Consider the following 16137-nt stretch of genomic DNA (forward strand, 5'->3'; position numbering starts at 1 on the left):
ATGTCTACGCAATTGGTTTAATTATAAATAAAAAATTGTAAACTTCATTTATCATAATTTGATGTATAGTATATTTTTTAAAAATAAATTGATAAACTAATTTGACATTAAGTACCTTATTATACAATTATTTGTTAAATAATTTAGTTCTTTTGATCTTTTCGGCTTTGCGAGGTGAGAAAGAAGAAGAAGAGCAAGATCTAATTTTTATGTTTGTTGGGGGTTTGAAAAGAGAGAGAGAGGGGGACATAACAAATATATTTCCCTACTTTTGGAGAATCACTCATCATTTGTCGATAAAGTAATTGACATTGTCTAAGTTTAACCGTCTCTCTTAACATTAATTGATAAATTTATTAGTTATATATAACTTGGTAATTTTTAATTAGAAATTGTGAGTTGTTTAATGGTATTTCTAATACTTAAAATATTTCCCTTCAAACTCCTCCTTTTGAAGAAAAGGCAAAATTGAGTTATGAGAAATTTTAAGTGCTCCCTTGATTTCCCTCCCATCTCATCCTCAAAGTTGAACCTATAAACATTCCCCTTCATGTTCTTCCAACTAGGGGTGGGAATAGACTAGATTGTTCATATGGGCCTATGGCCTAACCTACCATAGGCTCAGGCCAGACCAGGCCAAATTGGTAAATAAGCAAGGTTTAGACTTTTTGAAAAACCTATTTAGTTAAAAAGGTCAGGCTCAAGTCATTCAACAAGCCTTGTAAGCCTTATAGGCTAGCCTATTTGAGTAAATATGATTAGTATTTTTCTGATACATTGTAAATATGATTAGTATAAATATATTTTACATTGATGATGTCTATATATTAGAAATTTGTCATACAAAAAAAGAAACTTATTGTCATTTTTATATATTTAAGCAAATTGACTTATAAAATGATTCAAAGTTATAAGTCTATTTAGAAAATTGACGCATTTAAATACCATATATTTAAGCAAATTGACGTATTTAAATACCATAATATGAAGTGTGATTTTAAATTGACTCTCCGACTCTAAGAAACCAACATAATCTCGTTTAGTTTCATCCTTACCTAGTAGCTTATAATATTATGAGTCTGAATGTTGAAAAAAATATTTTAGTATGTTTTAACCCATTTGCTTATAAGTTTGATAGCTTCTTTACATGTAAGATTTTTCACAAACATAAAACTCTTGTTGTGAAACTGGTTTTTTTTTTTTAAATAGGCTACCAAGCCAAGCCAGACTTTCAGGCAGGCCAAGATTGCCACATGCCGATAAGCCTATTTAAGCAAAGTCTACCTAGGCTTAGCCTATTCCCACCTGTACCTCCAACCAAACAAAATATTGCAGCATAGTTTAAAATAAGTGCTAGAATCTTCCTCCGGTTAGAATTTATCATACGGATACCTTATTTATCATTTTTTGCCAAACGATACCTTATTGATCTAAAAAAGTGCATTTACCTTCATTTTATTATTTGCAAGGGAAAATATATCTGACATACATAAAAAGTAGAAAGAAAGTATAACTTCTCATATAAAAAGGGAAAAGAAAAGTGTTATGTACCAAGAGGAAATAAAAGTGAGAAATCTGGGTAAAATTTTCAAATAATGTCTGGGATAAGTACTATAACTACTCAAGTCAGTTTTAATTAAAACAACACATACTCGTACAAATAAGAGATTACACAAATGATTATTGTAAACAAGGGCAAATCCTTTTAACAAGTCACATACATCCCAATTGGTGACAGTATATTGGAAAATTTTCCAGTTCAAAGGGAATCTGTCTGCTATAGCAGCTAAAAATTCGTTTTATTGTTAAAAAGTAAAGCCTGTTTTCCACCTCATGAACTGAATGCTTAACAAATTTTCAGGAGGAAAGAAAAACAAACGCCCAAGACATCAGCGCCTAAAAGCAGCACAACATTCATTGTTCAGGGGCCTTGGACTCCCATGGTTGGTACCTGGTCCAGTTTCTCTGCCCTGGATTAAGGGCATGACCCTTGGAATGATAGATAAACTGTTCTCCTTCTCCAGACAAATTTTCTTTGTGTTCAACACCGTACCTTTTCGGTTTCAGTAAAAGAAGCTGCAACAAATTCATTGCATTATTATGTCAGGGATTCAGAATTTCTTTGCATGTGGCATTACCAAGGAAGGAATTAGGAAAGAAACCAACTTACCTCATCTCCTGTGTGATCAGTTATGAAGTGGAGCCAGCCATGCCATTCAGGTGGAACCTGAGAAGCATTATATCTCTTCTTCTCCGCATATTCAACCCACCTGTGCCTTCCTGCCAAATTTTAATAAAACCACGATATTTGTAAATTTGTTATAATGTCAAAACTCTGTAGTTTATAGAATTTCAACTGAAATTTGAGTCTCGACTGGTTTACAAGTAAATATACCATAGAGGACTGATAGAGCGAAAGGAGAATGATTCACTTAAGAGCAAATGATGAAGAGTTATAGCCATTGTTTGAAAATTCAATGGTTGAGACTTGAGATTTAAATATCTTTATAGTTTGTTATAGCATTTGATCATAATTTTAACTGTTATTTCCTAATCGATGTCTATAACCTTCACTTTTTCTTGTAAAGCAATCCCCAGCTTTGGAGAAGTCAAAGATAGAAGATGATTATTATGAAGGGTCATAACATTAAAACAAATGATAGCATAACCTAAACTGACATTATAACATTGATGGATAGCTCTAATCAAATACCATATCCATAAATACATATTAGTGTTTGTAGAAGTCATAATAAGCAAACAAAATGTTCGAACTCAGCACAGCAAAGACAAATAATCAAACAAATGGGCAGAAGAGGGGAAAAAATAGAATAAATTAGCTCATGTTTTTTTTCAATAATTTTTAAGGGTAAAGTTCAAATTACACCCTTCAAGTTTGGCCCTTTCCCCCATTTGGCGCAAAGTTTTTTGTCTTTTATAACACAACATCCATGAACTTTATTGTATTTAATGGAGGAAGTTTACAGAAAAACCGGCTAGCATTTTAGATAATTCTCATTGGGGGGGGGGGGGGGGGGCATTGTCGTACAAAACAGACCTTATGCAGTGAAGGTGAAAATGGACCAAACTTCAACGGTGTAATACAAAACATCCACATTCCATTTGACAAGATTATATACCCAACTATTGTACCAAGCCTCATTAGTCCTCACAATTGTTTTATCTTCATTTACCTCACTTAGGGAATGCACAAAAGTTTACTATGATTTTATTCTTGTCTGATCTGTGCAATATGCAGAAATATTGAAAAGTGATATAGAATTTATAGTAGAACAAAGCTTCAATATCTTTCTGCTTTCAGAGAAGGAGAAAGAAGGAAAAAAGGCTTTTATGATTGATGAATATGGTCAAGGAGTAGAGCTCCTCCAAAATGCAGCCCCTTTAACCCACAAAATAGCTTGGTACAAAACAATTTCCCTAGAAAGATGATCTCCCCTGTACAACTTAGCTATTTAACCTCTTTCCGTAACAAACCCATCTAATCATCTAGCTTCCCTCCTTCCCTCCTAGCTCATAATTGTCTTTTCGTTCCTTTCTAGTGTACACACCCCCTACTTTTTCCCATTTCATTATTCTTGTCCCTATCACGCGTGCACACGCAATCTTTTCCCATTTCATGATTGCAAATTTGCAATTCAGTTTTTTTACAGATATTTTGGCCTCCGTGACTTTACTCTTGATATATATGAACTATTTTTATATGTTAGACTAACATATCATCCTTTAGTAGATTTCCACTAAGTACAAAAACAGTTTTGAGGCAGAATTTGAAAATTCATGGCATTTCACTATTTCCTTTTCTTGTTCATCAAGTCATAGTGGAATGGGCAGCAATCAGAATGCTGGATGTTATTGATCCAAATGCACAGTAAACACCTTCACTGGTGTTCAGCTAGCTAGTCTTGGGCTCAAGGGATAAGTTTTCACTGTTTTTAGCCATATGCAATTTATTACACTAAACCATACACACTCACAGATAGGCACAACAGCAAGTCACTTACCATTTATTGTGTTTTCAATTTTCTCGTAATACTTGTTGCCAAATTTGTCAACACCAACAAGCCTTGCCCCAATACCGTGGATCTTGGTTTGCCTGCATAAATTCAGAAAGGAAAGGAAGAGGTATCACTGGGAGTTTAAATCCCTCACCATAAAATACTAACAAACAGTTCAAATGAAGTTGATATAAATCTGAGCCCTTTCACCAAATTCATAGAAACTTCAATCTAAATCTCATTGCAATGACCTACAAACATTATCTTAACCTAGAGAAGAACAGTCCATATCTGCTACAAATTTCAATAACAGCCTCTAAAAGCTCTTCTCTTTTTTATCTCCAACTCCAAGATGCCATCCAACAAAGAAAGTTAGCACATTGTTGTCCTTTTCATGTTCCCACTAGAATTATCAGAAAAAGGCTCCGACCATTGTACCTATTATTCGATTATGCATCTCTACACCCTACAAATTGCAATAAGAGCCTCCATGGTTGTCAAATAGCGGTTATAGCGGCGGTGTAGTACTATAGCATAGCGCTCTGAGGGCCCACCGCTATCCCACTATTATCCGCTATGAGGGCTCGAAATAGCGGATTTTTGGCTTTCCGCTAATTTCCGTGATTAACACACTGAGCCTCTAAAAGCCTCTCTTATTTATCTCCAACTCCAAGAGGGCCATCTAACAAAGAAAGTTAGCACATTCTCATCCTTTTTTCATGTTCCCACTAGAATTATCGGAAAAAGGCTCCTACCAATGTACCTATTATTCCATTATGCATCTCTACACCCTATAATTTATCAAACATCTTAAAAAAAACAGCAAAGAAAACCCCAAAATCTGAAACACAGACAAATATATAACCAATCAACAAAAGTTTTGTTTTTCATTATTTTTCATTCAAAGTATACAGTATAATAAACCAAGAAATGAAATGCAGAAAATTCTCAAGCAAATTAATTGACTTACAAGAGGTTTCCATCTGGAAGGCATCTCCTGAAAATTCAAAACCAAAACATCAGAACATCGAATCAAAGGAAACCCTAATAATTTCTAGCTCACATTACATTTCTCTGAAGAATACACCACAAAATTCCATTAACAACCAAAAAAACTCAAAATTAACAAAGAGCTATCAAATCAAATCAAGTCTGAGTCTCATTTCAGCTCCAAAATCAACGTTGATCCGTAAAACAAAAGCAGATTCAGGAAATTTTCAATCGTGATTTTTCGCAATGTTAGCGGAATTTCGAAGCGAATTGAGAAATTAGGGAAAGGGAAAGGGACGAACATGAAGCCATCGTCCTTGAGGTGTCTGAGGAAACCGCCCAAACCCTTCTCTTTCACTGAATTGAGAATGCTCTTCACCAGCGATGCCATCTTCACCAGTCACCACCACTCTGCGTCCACGCTCTCTTCTTCTTCTTCTTCTTCGAGTTTGGGGAATTGGTAAGGCTGCGTTTGGGAATACGGAATGAGAAATTAAAACATGCTTTCAACTTTGAAGACATTCACCAGTAAAAAAATAGAGTTAACTATTTTTTATTTAAGTTTTTCTTTTAATTTTAATTTTAGTTTCAAATTGTTTCTATTAACTATTAACTATGGTGTTTATTCTTTCAAAAAAAAACTATGGTGTTTATTACTTTAAATATTTTTAATTTATATTTTCTAATTTTAAATTAACCAAATGAATGTTTTTTATGATTCTGAATAATTTTGTTGATTTGATTATTTTTTTCTTAGATTTTAAAATTTCATCACGGTGTACAAAATAACTATTAATAAATTAGTTAAAAAAATATTCATGCTGTAAAATTACGAGGAGGAAGGACCATGAGATGAACGGGATACGAGGAATTTGTGAAAGGTGCAATTTGATCTTGCTGGGTTGTGATAGGGATGGTAGGGAGCGTAGTGGGGGTTTGGCTTGATTGTGGAATGCTGGTGTTGATGTTACATTGTTTCCAGTTCGTTGAACCACATGGACATGATATTTTCGGTGGATGATGGGGCAAAACGCAGGCGGGTATCAGGTATTTATGGATTTTCGGAGCAGCACAAGAAGCATCTCACTTTTGAGCTTCTTACTCGTCTTGCACCTATGGACTCTATGAATGAATTGTTGATTTTTGGTGACCAGAATTTGATAGTTTTGAGTGCTGAGAAGAGAGGCGGTGCGCCTCCTTGTGGGAGATTACTTGACATGTTTCGGAACTCTCTCCATGGTGTTGGTCTCCATGATTTGGCATATGAGGGTAATATGTTCATGTGGCGTAAACGTCAGGAGGTTTCATATGCGAAATGGCCCGTTTGGTCAGGTTTGTGACTCCTTCTTCATGGTCAGAGTTATTTCTGAGAGCCAAGGTTTATCACCTTTTTCCGTGGTGACTCTGATCATATGGTTATTTGTTTAGATTTTGAGCCGAGGCATAGAAACACGCAGGGAAGGAGGAGGATCCAACAGTTTGAGGAATGTTGTTGGTTAAAGGATGAGACTTGTGATGGGATTTTGCGTGGGGCTTGGGAGCAGAGGAGGGCTAACCCTTATGATAAGGCTACTTTATGCTCACAAATTTAGCAAGGTGTGAAAAACAGAGGTTTGGTGATGTTCCGAGGGAGATTGCTGGTATCTAGAGGGAGCTACAAAATCTGATGGGTAAAGAGGATGAGGAAGGAGTGATGACGCATCCATTCAAGCTTCTGAGATTTAAATCCCGAAAACTTTCGGGAATTTAAAATCCAGAATCCAGTGAGCATGACTTCCAACGACGTAAATAAGCCTATTTTTGTGTTCCATAATTTTTTTTTTTTGGTTAAGTGTTCCATAATTTATATCCGGAAGCTTTAAGATTCTAATTCCCGAAATTAAAATCCAACATTCAATTTCTTTGTGTTCCGGGAAGCGGAGGTATTATAGGGCTTATGAGCATAGGCCCACTAGTGAAAGAGATGAAAAGCCCAACAAAGATGCAAGATAAGAAGAAACCACGTCCTATATATCACTCTTCCCCTTCAACCAAATTGAAACTGTTGCAATCAAAACCAGTGCAGCGCACACACTCCACTCGTAACCAGTAGCTCGCAATGGATCGGGAATGGGGATCGAAACCCGGAAGCGGAGGCGCCGCGACGGCGCAGAACGAAGCCATCGACCGCCGCGAGCGTCTCCGGCGACTGGCCTTGGAAACCATCGACCTCGCCAAGGACCCATACTTCATGCGCAACCACCTTGGCAGCTACGAGTGCAAGCTCTGCCTCACGCTCCACAACAACGAGGGTAACTACCTCGCCCACACGCAGGGGAAGCGCCACCAGACCAATCTCGCTAAGCGCGCCGCGCGTGAGGCCAAAGACGCCCCTGCTCATCCACAACCTCACAAGCGGAAGCTCTCGCTTCGGAAATCTGTGAAGATTGGTCGCCCTGGGTATCGTGTTACCAAGCAATTTGACCATGATACGAAGCAACGATCTCTTCTCTTCCAGGTAAGGAAACCCTAATTTTTTTGAGAAAGCCCTTTTTGAATTGAGCTTGTTTGTATTTTTATATGCTCTATTGTAGTTGTTGGGTGTGTTAAAAATTAAATTTTGCTCTACTTCCATGTTTTTGTGCTGCATTGTATCTGTGTTTTGTGTTGTTTATGTATTTGTATTCACCCTTAGTTTTAGTGGGTGTATTTTTGAAATTGTAAGTAAGAATGTAATGGTTTAATACTTCTAATTAAGGCTCCAAGTAATAGTGTATTTGACCAATAAACTCATTGGTAAGGAGCATTTCCTTCAAGAGTGAATTAGGGAATGGAAGCGTCGGAGATGAAGTTAGGGTCACACCTATATTGGAAAAGATGGTATGGCTAATGGCCTTAGTTTATTTGGTTTGAGCAGAATCATAGAAGCACTAGTATGGAGGTGAATGTAAGCTATAAGTCAAACCACTATGTAAACTATAATTTTGAAATTTGCTCTATTCCCATCTCTGTGCTGCAGTATCTTTGTCTCCTGTTGTTTATGTACTTGTATAAACTCTGAAGTTTTAGTATTTGTATATTGACACTGGAATTAATAATGTAATGGTTTGATTCTTCAAACTAAGGCCGCAAATAGTAGTGGATTTTATCAACAAATCACCGGTAAGGAGCATTCCCTCAACTATCTCTCTAATGCTTTCATACTCGATGGAATAGGATCGAAAGCATTAGAGAGAATTAGGGTTGGACCTATAGTGGAATAGATGGTATAGTGGTTTGGGCATGCGTAAAGCAGATCTGTAGAAGCTCCGGTAAAGAGGCCAATGTAAACTTTAAGTCATTGGATAGGATATGATTGTGCTTTTTCTCAATCCAACAACTTTGCTCAGTTGGAAAACCTGTCTTGAAAAGCCAAGCATGTCAGTTGAATGTGCTTTCAACTGGAAACTAAACACACTCTAGGAAGGATTTGAAGTGAAGATAATTAGATAAATGGTTTGTTATGATTTGTAATTAGGATATTATGGTATTATTTGATCTATGTTGCTGATCCCACCTTGTAGGAAAAACTTTAGCTATTGTTGTTGTTGTTGTCAATTACACTTCTCCCCACAACTTCTCAGCTTCTTACAGTGTAATCAAATAGCGGTTATAACGGCGCTATGCCGTTATAACGTAGCGGATTTTAGGGCTGGCGCGATCGCGACGCCGCGACGTCGCGGCCACCGCGATAAACGCAATCGCGGCCGCGAAAGCCATAGCGGCTATGGACACTGAAGCGGAAATAGCGGATTTCCTGGAAACCTAAACGTTTTTTTTGGCTGATTGGAGCATCGAATAAGGAAATTGCTTGATTGGTGCATTGAATTAGGAAATTGGTTAATTGGAGCATTGAATTAGGAAATTGTTGATTGGGGCATTAAATTAGGAAACCTGAACGTTTTTTTTTCCCTTTATTAAGACCTATTCACTTCATTCTCCTTACGCTCTCTTCTGAATTCTCTTTCTCTCTTCCTCATTGTTGATTGGGGCATTAAATTAGGAAACCTGAACCTTTTTGTGTTTTTATTCTCACTGTTTTGAGTTTACAGTGACTGGTTTTGTGTTTTTATTTTCACTGTTTTGAGTTTACCATGTCTGGTTATTTGGAACTGCCTTGGATATTTTAATATTTTTGAGTTATGAATGGTTATTTCATGCATTTTCATTACATGTCTTGTTTTTATTTTGTGCAGCAGTTTTTTTTTTGAAATAATAGCTTGTGACAAGCTATTTTTTATATAAAACTTTACTTATTTTAACCGCTATGCGGTTTCCGCTATTTGCCCGCTACGCTATCCGTTATATGTCATAGCGGATTTTGGACTCATCGCGATTTGCCGCGATCCGCGATTAATTACACTGGCTTCTTATTATTCTAACATTATATGATGATATAATTTTTTTATTTCTGTTAATCTAGATTGAATATCCTGAGATTGAAGAGCTCACCAAGCCAAGGCACCGATTTATGTCTTCCTACGAGCAGGTTTATGATTTTGATTTTGTTTATCTACGTTTCTCTTCCTCTGTGTTTTGATCTCTTGCTTTAGCATTTCTGTTTTTCTCACTTTTCACATTTTCTTGTGGACGCAGAGGGTGCAACCGTTTGATAAAAGATATCAGTATCTCTTATTTGCTGCGGAACCATATGAAATAATTTCTTTCAAGGTAAATCATTGCTTTTGTCTATTCTTTGGTTTAAAGAAATAAATCTTTTTGGACCTTCAGTACATATGTTTCAAGCTGCAGAAATTTACTTCTTGTGCTTATTAATCTACATTTTTCAGGTACCTAGCACAGAGATTGATAAGTCTACACCAAAGTTTTTCTCGCATTGGGACCCAGACTCAAAGATGTTTACAGTTAGTACATTCACTCCTCTTTCCTATTGGTTATGGAAAAGTTGGTCTGTCCAATTGTACATGTTGTGTGTGTAATTGGGAATATTGTGTTGATATCTGCATCATGAGAGCAAGCGTGCTCACTGTGCAAAATTGCAAATGCCTTTCTTTAATGGAAAAATGATCTTTTGATTGAAAAATTGCAAAATTATTGCATTCTAATTGTTGTGCGCCCTTGTTACCATCAGTGCAAATTATGAAATTAATGATTCAACTTCAAGCGCTTGATAACTGAACTAGGCTGCAATTTTCGCTTTCTCTTTGTTTCTTGCTTTCCTTTGTTCTTTTCTTTAATATGATGTGCATTACTAATATTTCTTTTCTTGTCTGCAGCTGCAATTGTATTTCAAAACCAAGCCACCAGAGGCTAACAAACCACAGCCTGCATCTACTGACAATGGCCCTACAGCTCCTGGGGTTCCACCAAGGCCTTTGCCTCCACCACCACAAGGTGCACTACCACCACCACCACCTCCTCCACAAGGGCTACCTCCTGGTGCACCTATGGGAAATCCTCCTAGAGCCCCTCCACCTCCAATGCCAGGATCTGCACCGCCTCCGCCTCCTATGGCAGCAAACGGTCCTAGACCTGCTCCTCCTGGTGGAATGCCATCTATCCCACCCCCACCTCCTGTTAGTGGCGCATCAGCAGGTTTCAACATGGGTGCTAGACCTCCATTAATGCCACCTCCGCAAGGGTACTAGACCTCCACCAACACCGTATCGGAAAGGTTTTCCAGCCCAATAAATGCTGAGCCAGGGTGTCCCTTTGCTGCCACCACCCGTAACATCACAATGTAGGTCCTCAGGCTTTTGAGTACAGGGAACATCATTTGAAGTGTTAACCATTGATGTCCCCTATCTGCTAAGGACCAACAGCTTTGTATATTAGAGGTAGGCTTCATAGCACTGCAGAGTATCCAGATTACGAGTACACAGTTCATTATGTCATTTGTTTTGGATTTACAAATTAAGATGTTGCACTATAAGTTAGATGGTGTTTTTGAATTGCTCGATATGGTTGGGAAAATTTCGGTTTGAATGGTAAGAGTGCTTTTCAGTGTTAATGCTTTGCTTGATCAGGTCATTTCTGATGTAGTAAGTAGTAACTATTGGGTTATTGATTATAGAAATTCAGAGGACCAATTATGGAAACATTAACGTATCCAAGTATCAGTATTATCATTGATGCTTTATCTTTGTTTGTGTACATCCGAAGATCTTATGAATAATTTTCATCGTCCCAAATCATTTAGAACTTCAGTGGCAGTAGGTCGTTTGATCAGTGAAGGTAAATCGTGAAACAAATCTATCTTAAACTCAGATTGGTGATTGACTCTTGAGGTGCTGGGTGAGTTATTGGTAGGATCGGATTTATAAATGCATATTGAAAATTGTTTGTATTTAAGTAAAGTATGATATAAGTTAAAAAAAAAAGTAAAGTATGCCATAGCTTCTTCCATGGCGTATGGCTTTATCCCTCTGCTAGGGATGCTCTGTATTAAAAAAAAAAATCTCAAGAACCACCAAGGACTATCAATTGCATGATCATAGTCTAAAATTCAAGGTCAAGAATCACAAAAAGTTCAATCTTGTCCAATCCTTGTCAAACTAACCGCGGTGTCGTCGAAGGATAAAGTAAGAGATGTTTCCATAGGAGGAGAGTGGAAGCGGCGATAGTGGTTGTTGTAGGCAATGAGGGTAGTGAAGAGAGAAACATGTTCGACGACGTTGAGAGCGGCGAGGAGTTTTAATCATAGATGTGAAACATGGTGGTGCTGGGCCCAGCCAAAAAAACCTAAGAGGAAGAACACACGAGAAAGAGAAAGGGGTGTTTGTGTAAAGTACTCACTTGAGAGGGCGAGGAAGTGCCCTATGGCTTTGTTTGAGAGATTTTGAGGGAAGGAAGATGAAGACTTTGAGGGAAACGGAATGGGAGGGGAAAAGAGGGGAAGGGAGTATACATCCTCCCATTGTTTGGAAGCTTAAAATTCCACCAAAACTCCACTTTCGAGAAACTCCACAAAATAACTAGAACAAGAGGAATGTATTGGAGGGATTTTGGAGGGTTTTAAAAATTTCCTCAAACCCTTACCTCCTTCTTCACACACTCTCAAACAAGAGGAGGGTTTTAGCGGTTTCCCCAGAGATCTTTCTCATTAATGCAACCTTGGAGGGATTTTGGAGGGTTTTAAAAATTTCCTCAAACCCTTACCTCCTTCTTCACACACTCTCAAACAAGAGGAGGGTTTCTCATAACTCATAAGCCTCCCCTTTCCCTCCCCTGCCCCAACTCACAAACACACCCTATGTGTACAGCTCGAGGCAAATCTAATGTGTTTTATTAAAAAGGAAGCCACAAATTCTCATGAGTGTCTCATGAGAATTTTGTTTTTCTTCCTTTATAAAGATCAAATAGGTGAAATCTAATCAAAGTTTATGAATATTTATACCAAGAATTATTCTCAGACCTGTAAAATAACAAAGTATTTACATTAGAAAAAAGAAGTAACTTCTTTTAGTCATGAGTAATCAGTATAATATATTGACTTAACTCAAAGAACCATCAGGAACAGAGTGCATCAGCATACAGTTCAGAAAGATGACCACAAAAGATGATATCAAGACTGCTAAATTTTCAATAAGAATTCAGAACAAAATCTGATACCATAATAATGCCAGAAAAGATTTTCATTCACGAGCAACAACAAGCACTTGTTTTCCAACATTGCGACCACTAAAAAGGCCAACCACAGCTGCAGGACCATTCTCAAGACCCTCCGCTATGTCTTCCACATACACAATTTTTTCCTCTCTGATATGAGGCAGGACAAACTCCAAGAATTTGGGATATAGGTGATAGAAATCACTGAACATAAACCCTTGCATGCGAATCCGCTTATATATGAGGTGTGCCAAATTTTGTACACCTTCCTGTTGAGCAAGATTATATTGTGAAATCATTCCACAGACAGGGATGCGACCGTGGACTCTCATATTCAGGAGTACAGCATCGAGTGTCTTGCCCCCAACATTCTCAAAGTAAATGTCAATGCCTTCTGGAAAGTGCCTGATTTGTATAATGACATAAACTAGTATTTGTATAATGACATAAACTAGTCACTACTGCGTTTCATTGCAAAACACATAATTTAAATTTTTGATGGCCATGAAGGAACTTAGATCTAAACCTCACATTTACAAAAAATTGTCAGGTATAGAACACAAACCTTTTCAAAGCTGCATCGAGGTCAGGCTCTTCCTTGTAGTTAAAACCTCCATCAAACCCAAATTTATTCTTCAATAGATCAACCTGATTGTAAAAGATCCACATTAAGTTTTTACTTTTGTGCTGATAAAAACAGAATCTACTTCAGGCCTAACCTTGAATGAGCTATGCAAAGAAAACTATACATGATGAAGTATACATTTTAACCAAATCTGTGCATAGAACCACAAAGTTATACATTTTTTGGTGCAAGTAAAGTAACGAGATGCTCCATTGAGGCATTGACTAGAAAAAAATTCATTGATTTTAAATACACCATCAATCATGGATAAATTAAAGAAAAAATTATGCTAGATGTCTCAATTTTCATTAGGAGATTTCAATTTAAAAGAGTATTGCTCAAGCTTGAAATGAGCAGAGCAGAAATATGTTCATAGACTAAATAGGCTAATAAAGAATAGTAGTATTTTAAACAAATAATAAATTAAGAATAGGTGATTATGAATTATACCCATAACTTCAATAATTTCAACAATACCTTTTCTTTTGTTCCAGCACTTCCCACAACATAACAACCTGTAAGTTTAGCAAATTGGCCAACAAGTTGACCAACTGCACCAGAGGCTGCTGAAACAAACACATTCTCTCCTTTCTTGGGAGAGCCCACTTCAAAGAGACCTGCATATGCCGTCACTCCTGGCATACCTGTGTTAAAAGATGAACACACACTGGTAAGGTCAAAACACACAAGGAAATAGTTAAATGAAAGCTGAGAGGAGTTTATTACAGAGTTGTGGCTGCAACAGGCCTACAAAAAAAATTAGCTATATAATTCCATGATGATGGTTAAGCCATCTATCCATCTATTTATGATATATTAAAACCAACTAGTAGATTGAGACACTGCCATTTTTATGTTATTTTTGCCTCATCAAGTTTTTATCTAAGTTGTAATCTTCTACCAATTTATCTTCTCCAACCCTTACATCATGACTTCATCATTTATCCGCCATTATTTGCAGTTAATTAGTTAAGGAGAAAACCAAAGATGAATAGCCCATATTTATTCAGAGTTTAAAGGAAACATGAAGAAACCCCAAGTTAGGAGCCTCAACAAGGGACAACTGCAAAAAAACTAAAAACTTTCTGCTGTCTTCAAAATTCATAAGTCATAACCTCTTTGAATAAACCGAAATGGTTTACGTACATTGTAAATTTGTAATTCATCAATGGGGATAGATGTATTTTTCCTACTTATATTACTTGCTGTCTACTACTTAAAACATCTCAAACTCATATTTCTCATCAAGTACATGTAATTGTTCAACTTAATTTTGCAATATCAGCTAAACTGTTATATTTGATATACTAAATATGGCAAGAGGCCAAAAGCTATAACTCATTCACACTTTACAGTTATATAATTTTACACTTCATTTCCACCTTCACTTTCTACCCATCTCTCTCTTCTCTTTCAATCATATCACCTATCACATCTCTTATTTCCTCCCTCTTTTCTTTGTGTCTCTCTTCTCTCCACTCCATTTCCACTTAAAAATGGAGCATGAATGGAACTTTTTCCTTATCTTAATAACATAAAACAAAGAGCATATCCATTTATCACAGAATGTTCGACGATTTTCAACTAGCAGTTGATCAAGTGCAACATTCATTCTGATTCAACAATAAAATTATTGATTACTTACCAAGAATTCCAGTATAATACGAAAGAGGGAAATCGGTATGCTCAATTTTGAAAAGTATTTGAGCTGAAGAGACCAAGCTATACTCTTCCCATTTAGTAAACCCCCACACCAAATCACCTTCCTTATAATCTGTGTGTCCAGATTCCAGGACTTTAGACACACCATACCCTACTAATGGCTGCAACAATTACTCAAACATTATCAGTACTTGCATCATAAACAGATTGCTCAAAATGCAATATCAATGGAAATGCACATTCTTAGATTAATTTCAATAAAAAAGCATGACTTACAGAGCCAGGGGTGTAGGTACGAGGATTGGGAGTGCCTTCTGGCTTGGCCATGAGGATTCGCATGTATGGATCACATGACAAGTAGAGATTTTTGAGCAGCACCTCATTGGAAGCTTCTGGAAGTTTCAGAGTGATGGTGCTCTCGACAATTTCCATGTCGGATTCCTTAGGAAAACCAGAGACATAGTCCTTCAGAATCACTTGCTTGTTCCTCACTTGCGCCATCTTCAGTTTACAACATAAATGAAAGGAAAGTTGTAGAAGTGAGATCACCAGGTTAGAGAGGAATGCAAACTAGCAACTAATGGTGCATTATCTAAATATTTTTGGTCTATGTCATGTCACATCACTTTGTTTTACATCTCATTTCGAGTCTCGTTTTATTCATATCTCTTGGGGGATTTGTTTGCAATGTTTTTTCTTTGAATCTACACTTGCTTCATCTGCTTTGACTTTTCTTTCCGTGTGAATCTACTAGGCTATTGGTCGTAGCGGGGGGCTTGTTGTCCGCCTAAGTGTTTTGGCACATAGGTGGTTGAAACTTTGCGTTTCAACGAAACTCTGAGGTTTAGCGGATGAAAATTACTCGATTAGGTGTTCAACACTTAGGACTCTTGAAGCTAGGCATTCGTACTAAACGTTTGGGTTTAGTGGGTGATCCACATCGGCTAAGTGTTGAACACTTATGAGTTTTGAATCTGAAACCTGACTAAGCGCTTGGGTTTAGTGGGCGATCGAGCTCGACTAAGTGTTTGATACTTATGATATGAGTGTTTTGAATCTTTGAGACCCTACTAAACGCTTGGGTTTAGTGGGAGGTCAGCCTCGACTACTAAATATTTGACACTTAGAAGTTTTTTTGAATCTTTGCGACCCGACTAAACGCTTGGGTTTAGTGGGTGATCAGTCTCGACTAAGTGTTGAAGTTTTTTGAATTTTTGAGACCCGATTATACGCTTGAGCATAAATGAGGAGGATGGA

The 16137-nt window shown here is 37.2% G+C and overlaps 3 protein-coding genes across 3 annotated transcripts; 1 reads left to right on the forward strand and 2 right to left on the reverse strand.

Moving 5' to 3' along the window:
• Positions 1–1580: 1580 nt before the first annotated feature.
• On the reverse strand, positions 1581–5500 carry LOC130748963 (probable NADH dehydrogenase [ubiquinone] 1 alpha subcomplex subunit 12). The gene is made up of 5 exons (XM_057602218.1): positions 5309–5500; positions 4987–5013; positions 4023–4114; positions 2171–2280; positions 1581–2076 (listed from the first exon to the last, which is right to left on the reverse strand). Exons 1-5 carry the CDS (start codon positions 5395–5397, stop codon positions 1915–1917), a joined length of 480 nt encoding a protein of 159 aa, XP_057458201.1. The 5' UTR covers positions 5398–5500; the 3' UTR covers positions 1581–1914.
• A 1521-nt stretch (positions 5501–7021) lies between these two features.
• LOC130748217 (uncharacterized) lies at positions 7022–11083 on the forward strand. Its single transcript, XM_057601387.1, has 5 exons — positions 7022–7503; positions 9448–9513; positions 9621–9695; positions 9815–9889; positions 10262–11083. Exons 1-5 carry the CDS (start codon positions 7105–7107, stop codon positions 10631–10633), a joined length of 987 nt encoding a protein of 328 aa, XP_057457370.1. The 5' UTR covers positions 7022–7104; the 3' UTR covers positions 10634–11083.
• A 1317-nt stretch (positions 11084–12400) lies between these two features.
• Positions 12401–15560, reverse strand: LOC130749046 (NADPH-dependent oxidoreductase 2-alkenal reductase-like). The gene is made up of 5 exons (XM_057602323.1): positions 15157–15560; positions 14864–15041; positions 13696–13862; positions 13159–13241; positions 12401–12998 (listed from the first exon to the last, which is right to left on the reverse strand). The coding sequence occupies exons 1-5, from the start codon at positions 15379–15381 to the stop codon at positions 12620–12622; spliced, it is 1032 nt and encodes a 343-aa protein (XP_057458306.1). The 5' UTR covers positions 15382–15560; the 3' UTR covers positions 12401–12619.
• Positions 15561–16137: the final 577 nt, after the last annotated feature.

The sequence above is a fragment of the Lotus japonicus genome, chromosome 3 (assembly GCF_012489685.1).
Source record: "Lotus japonicus ecotype B-129 chromosome 3, LjGifu_v1.2".
Lineage (NCBI taxonomy): Eukaryota > Viridiplantae > Streptophyta > Magnoliopsida > Fabales > Fabaceae > Lotus > Lotus japonicus.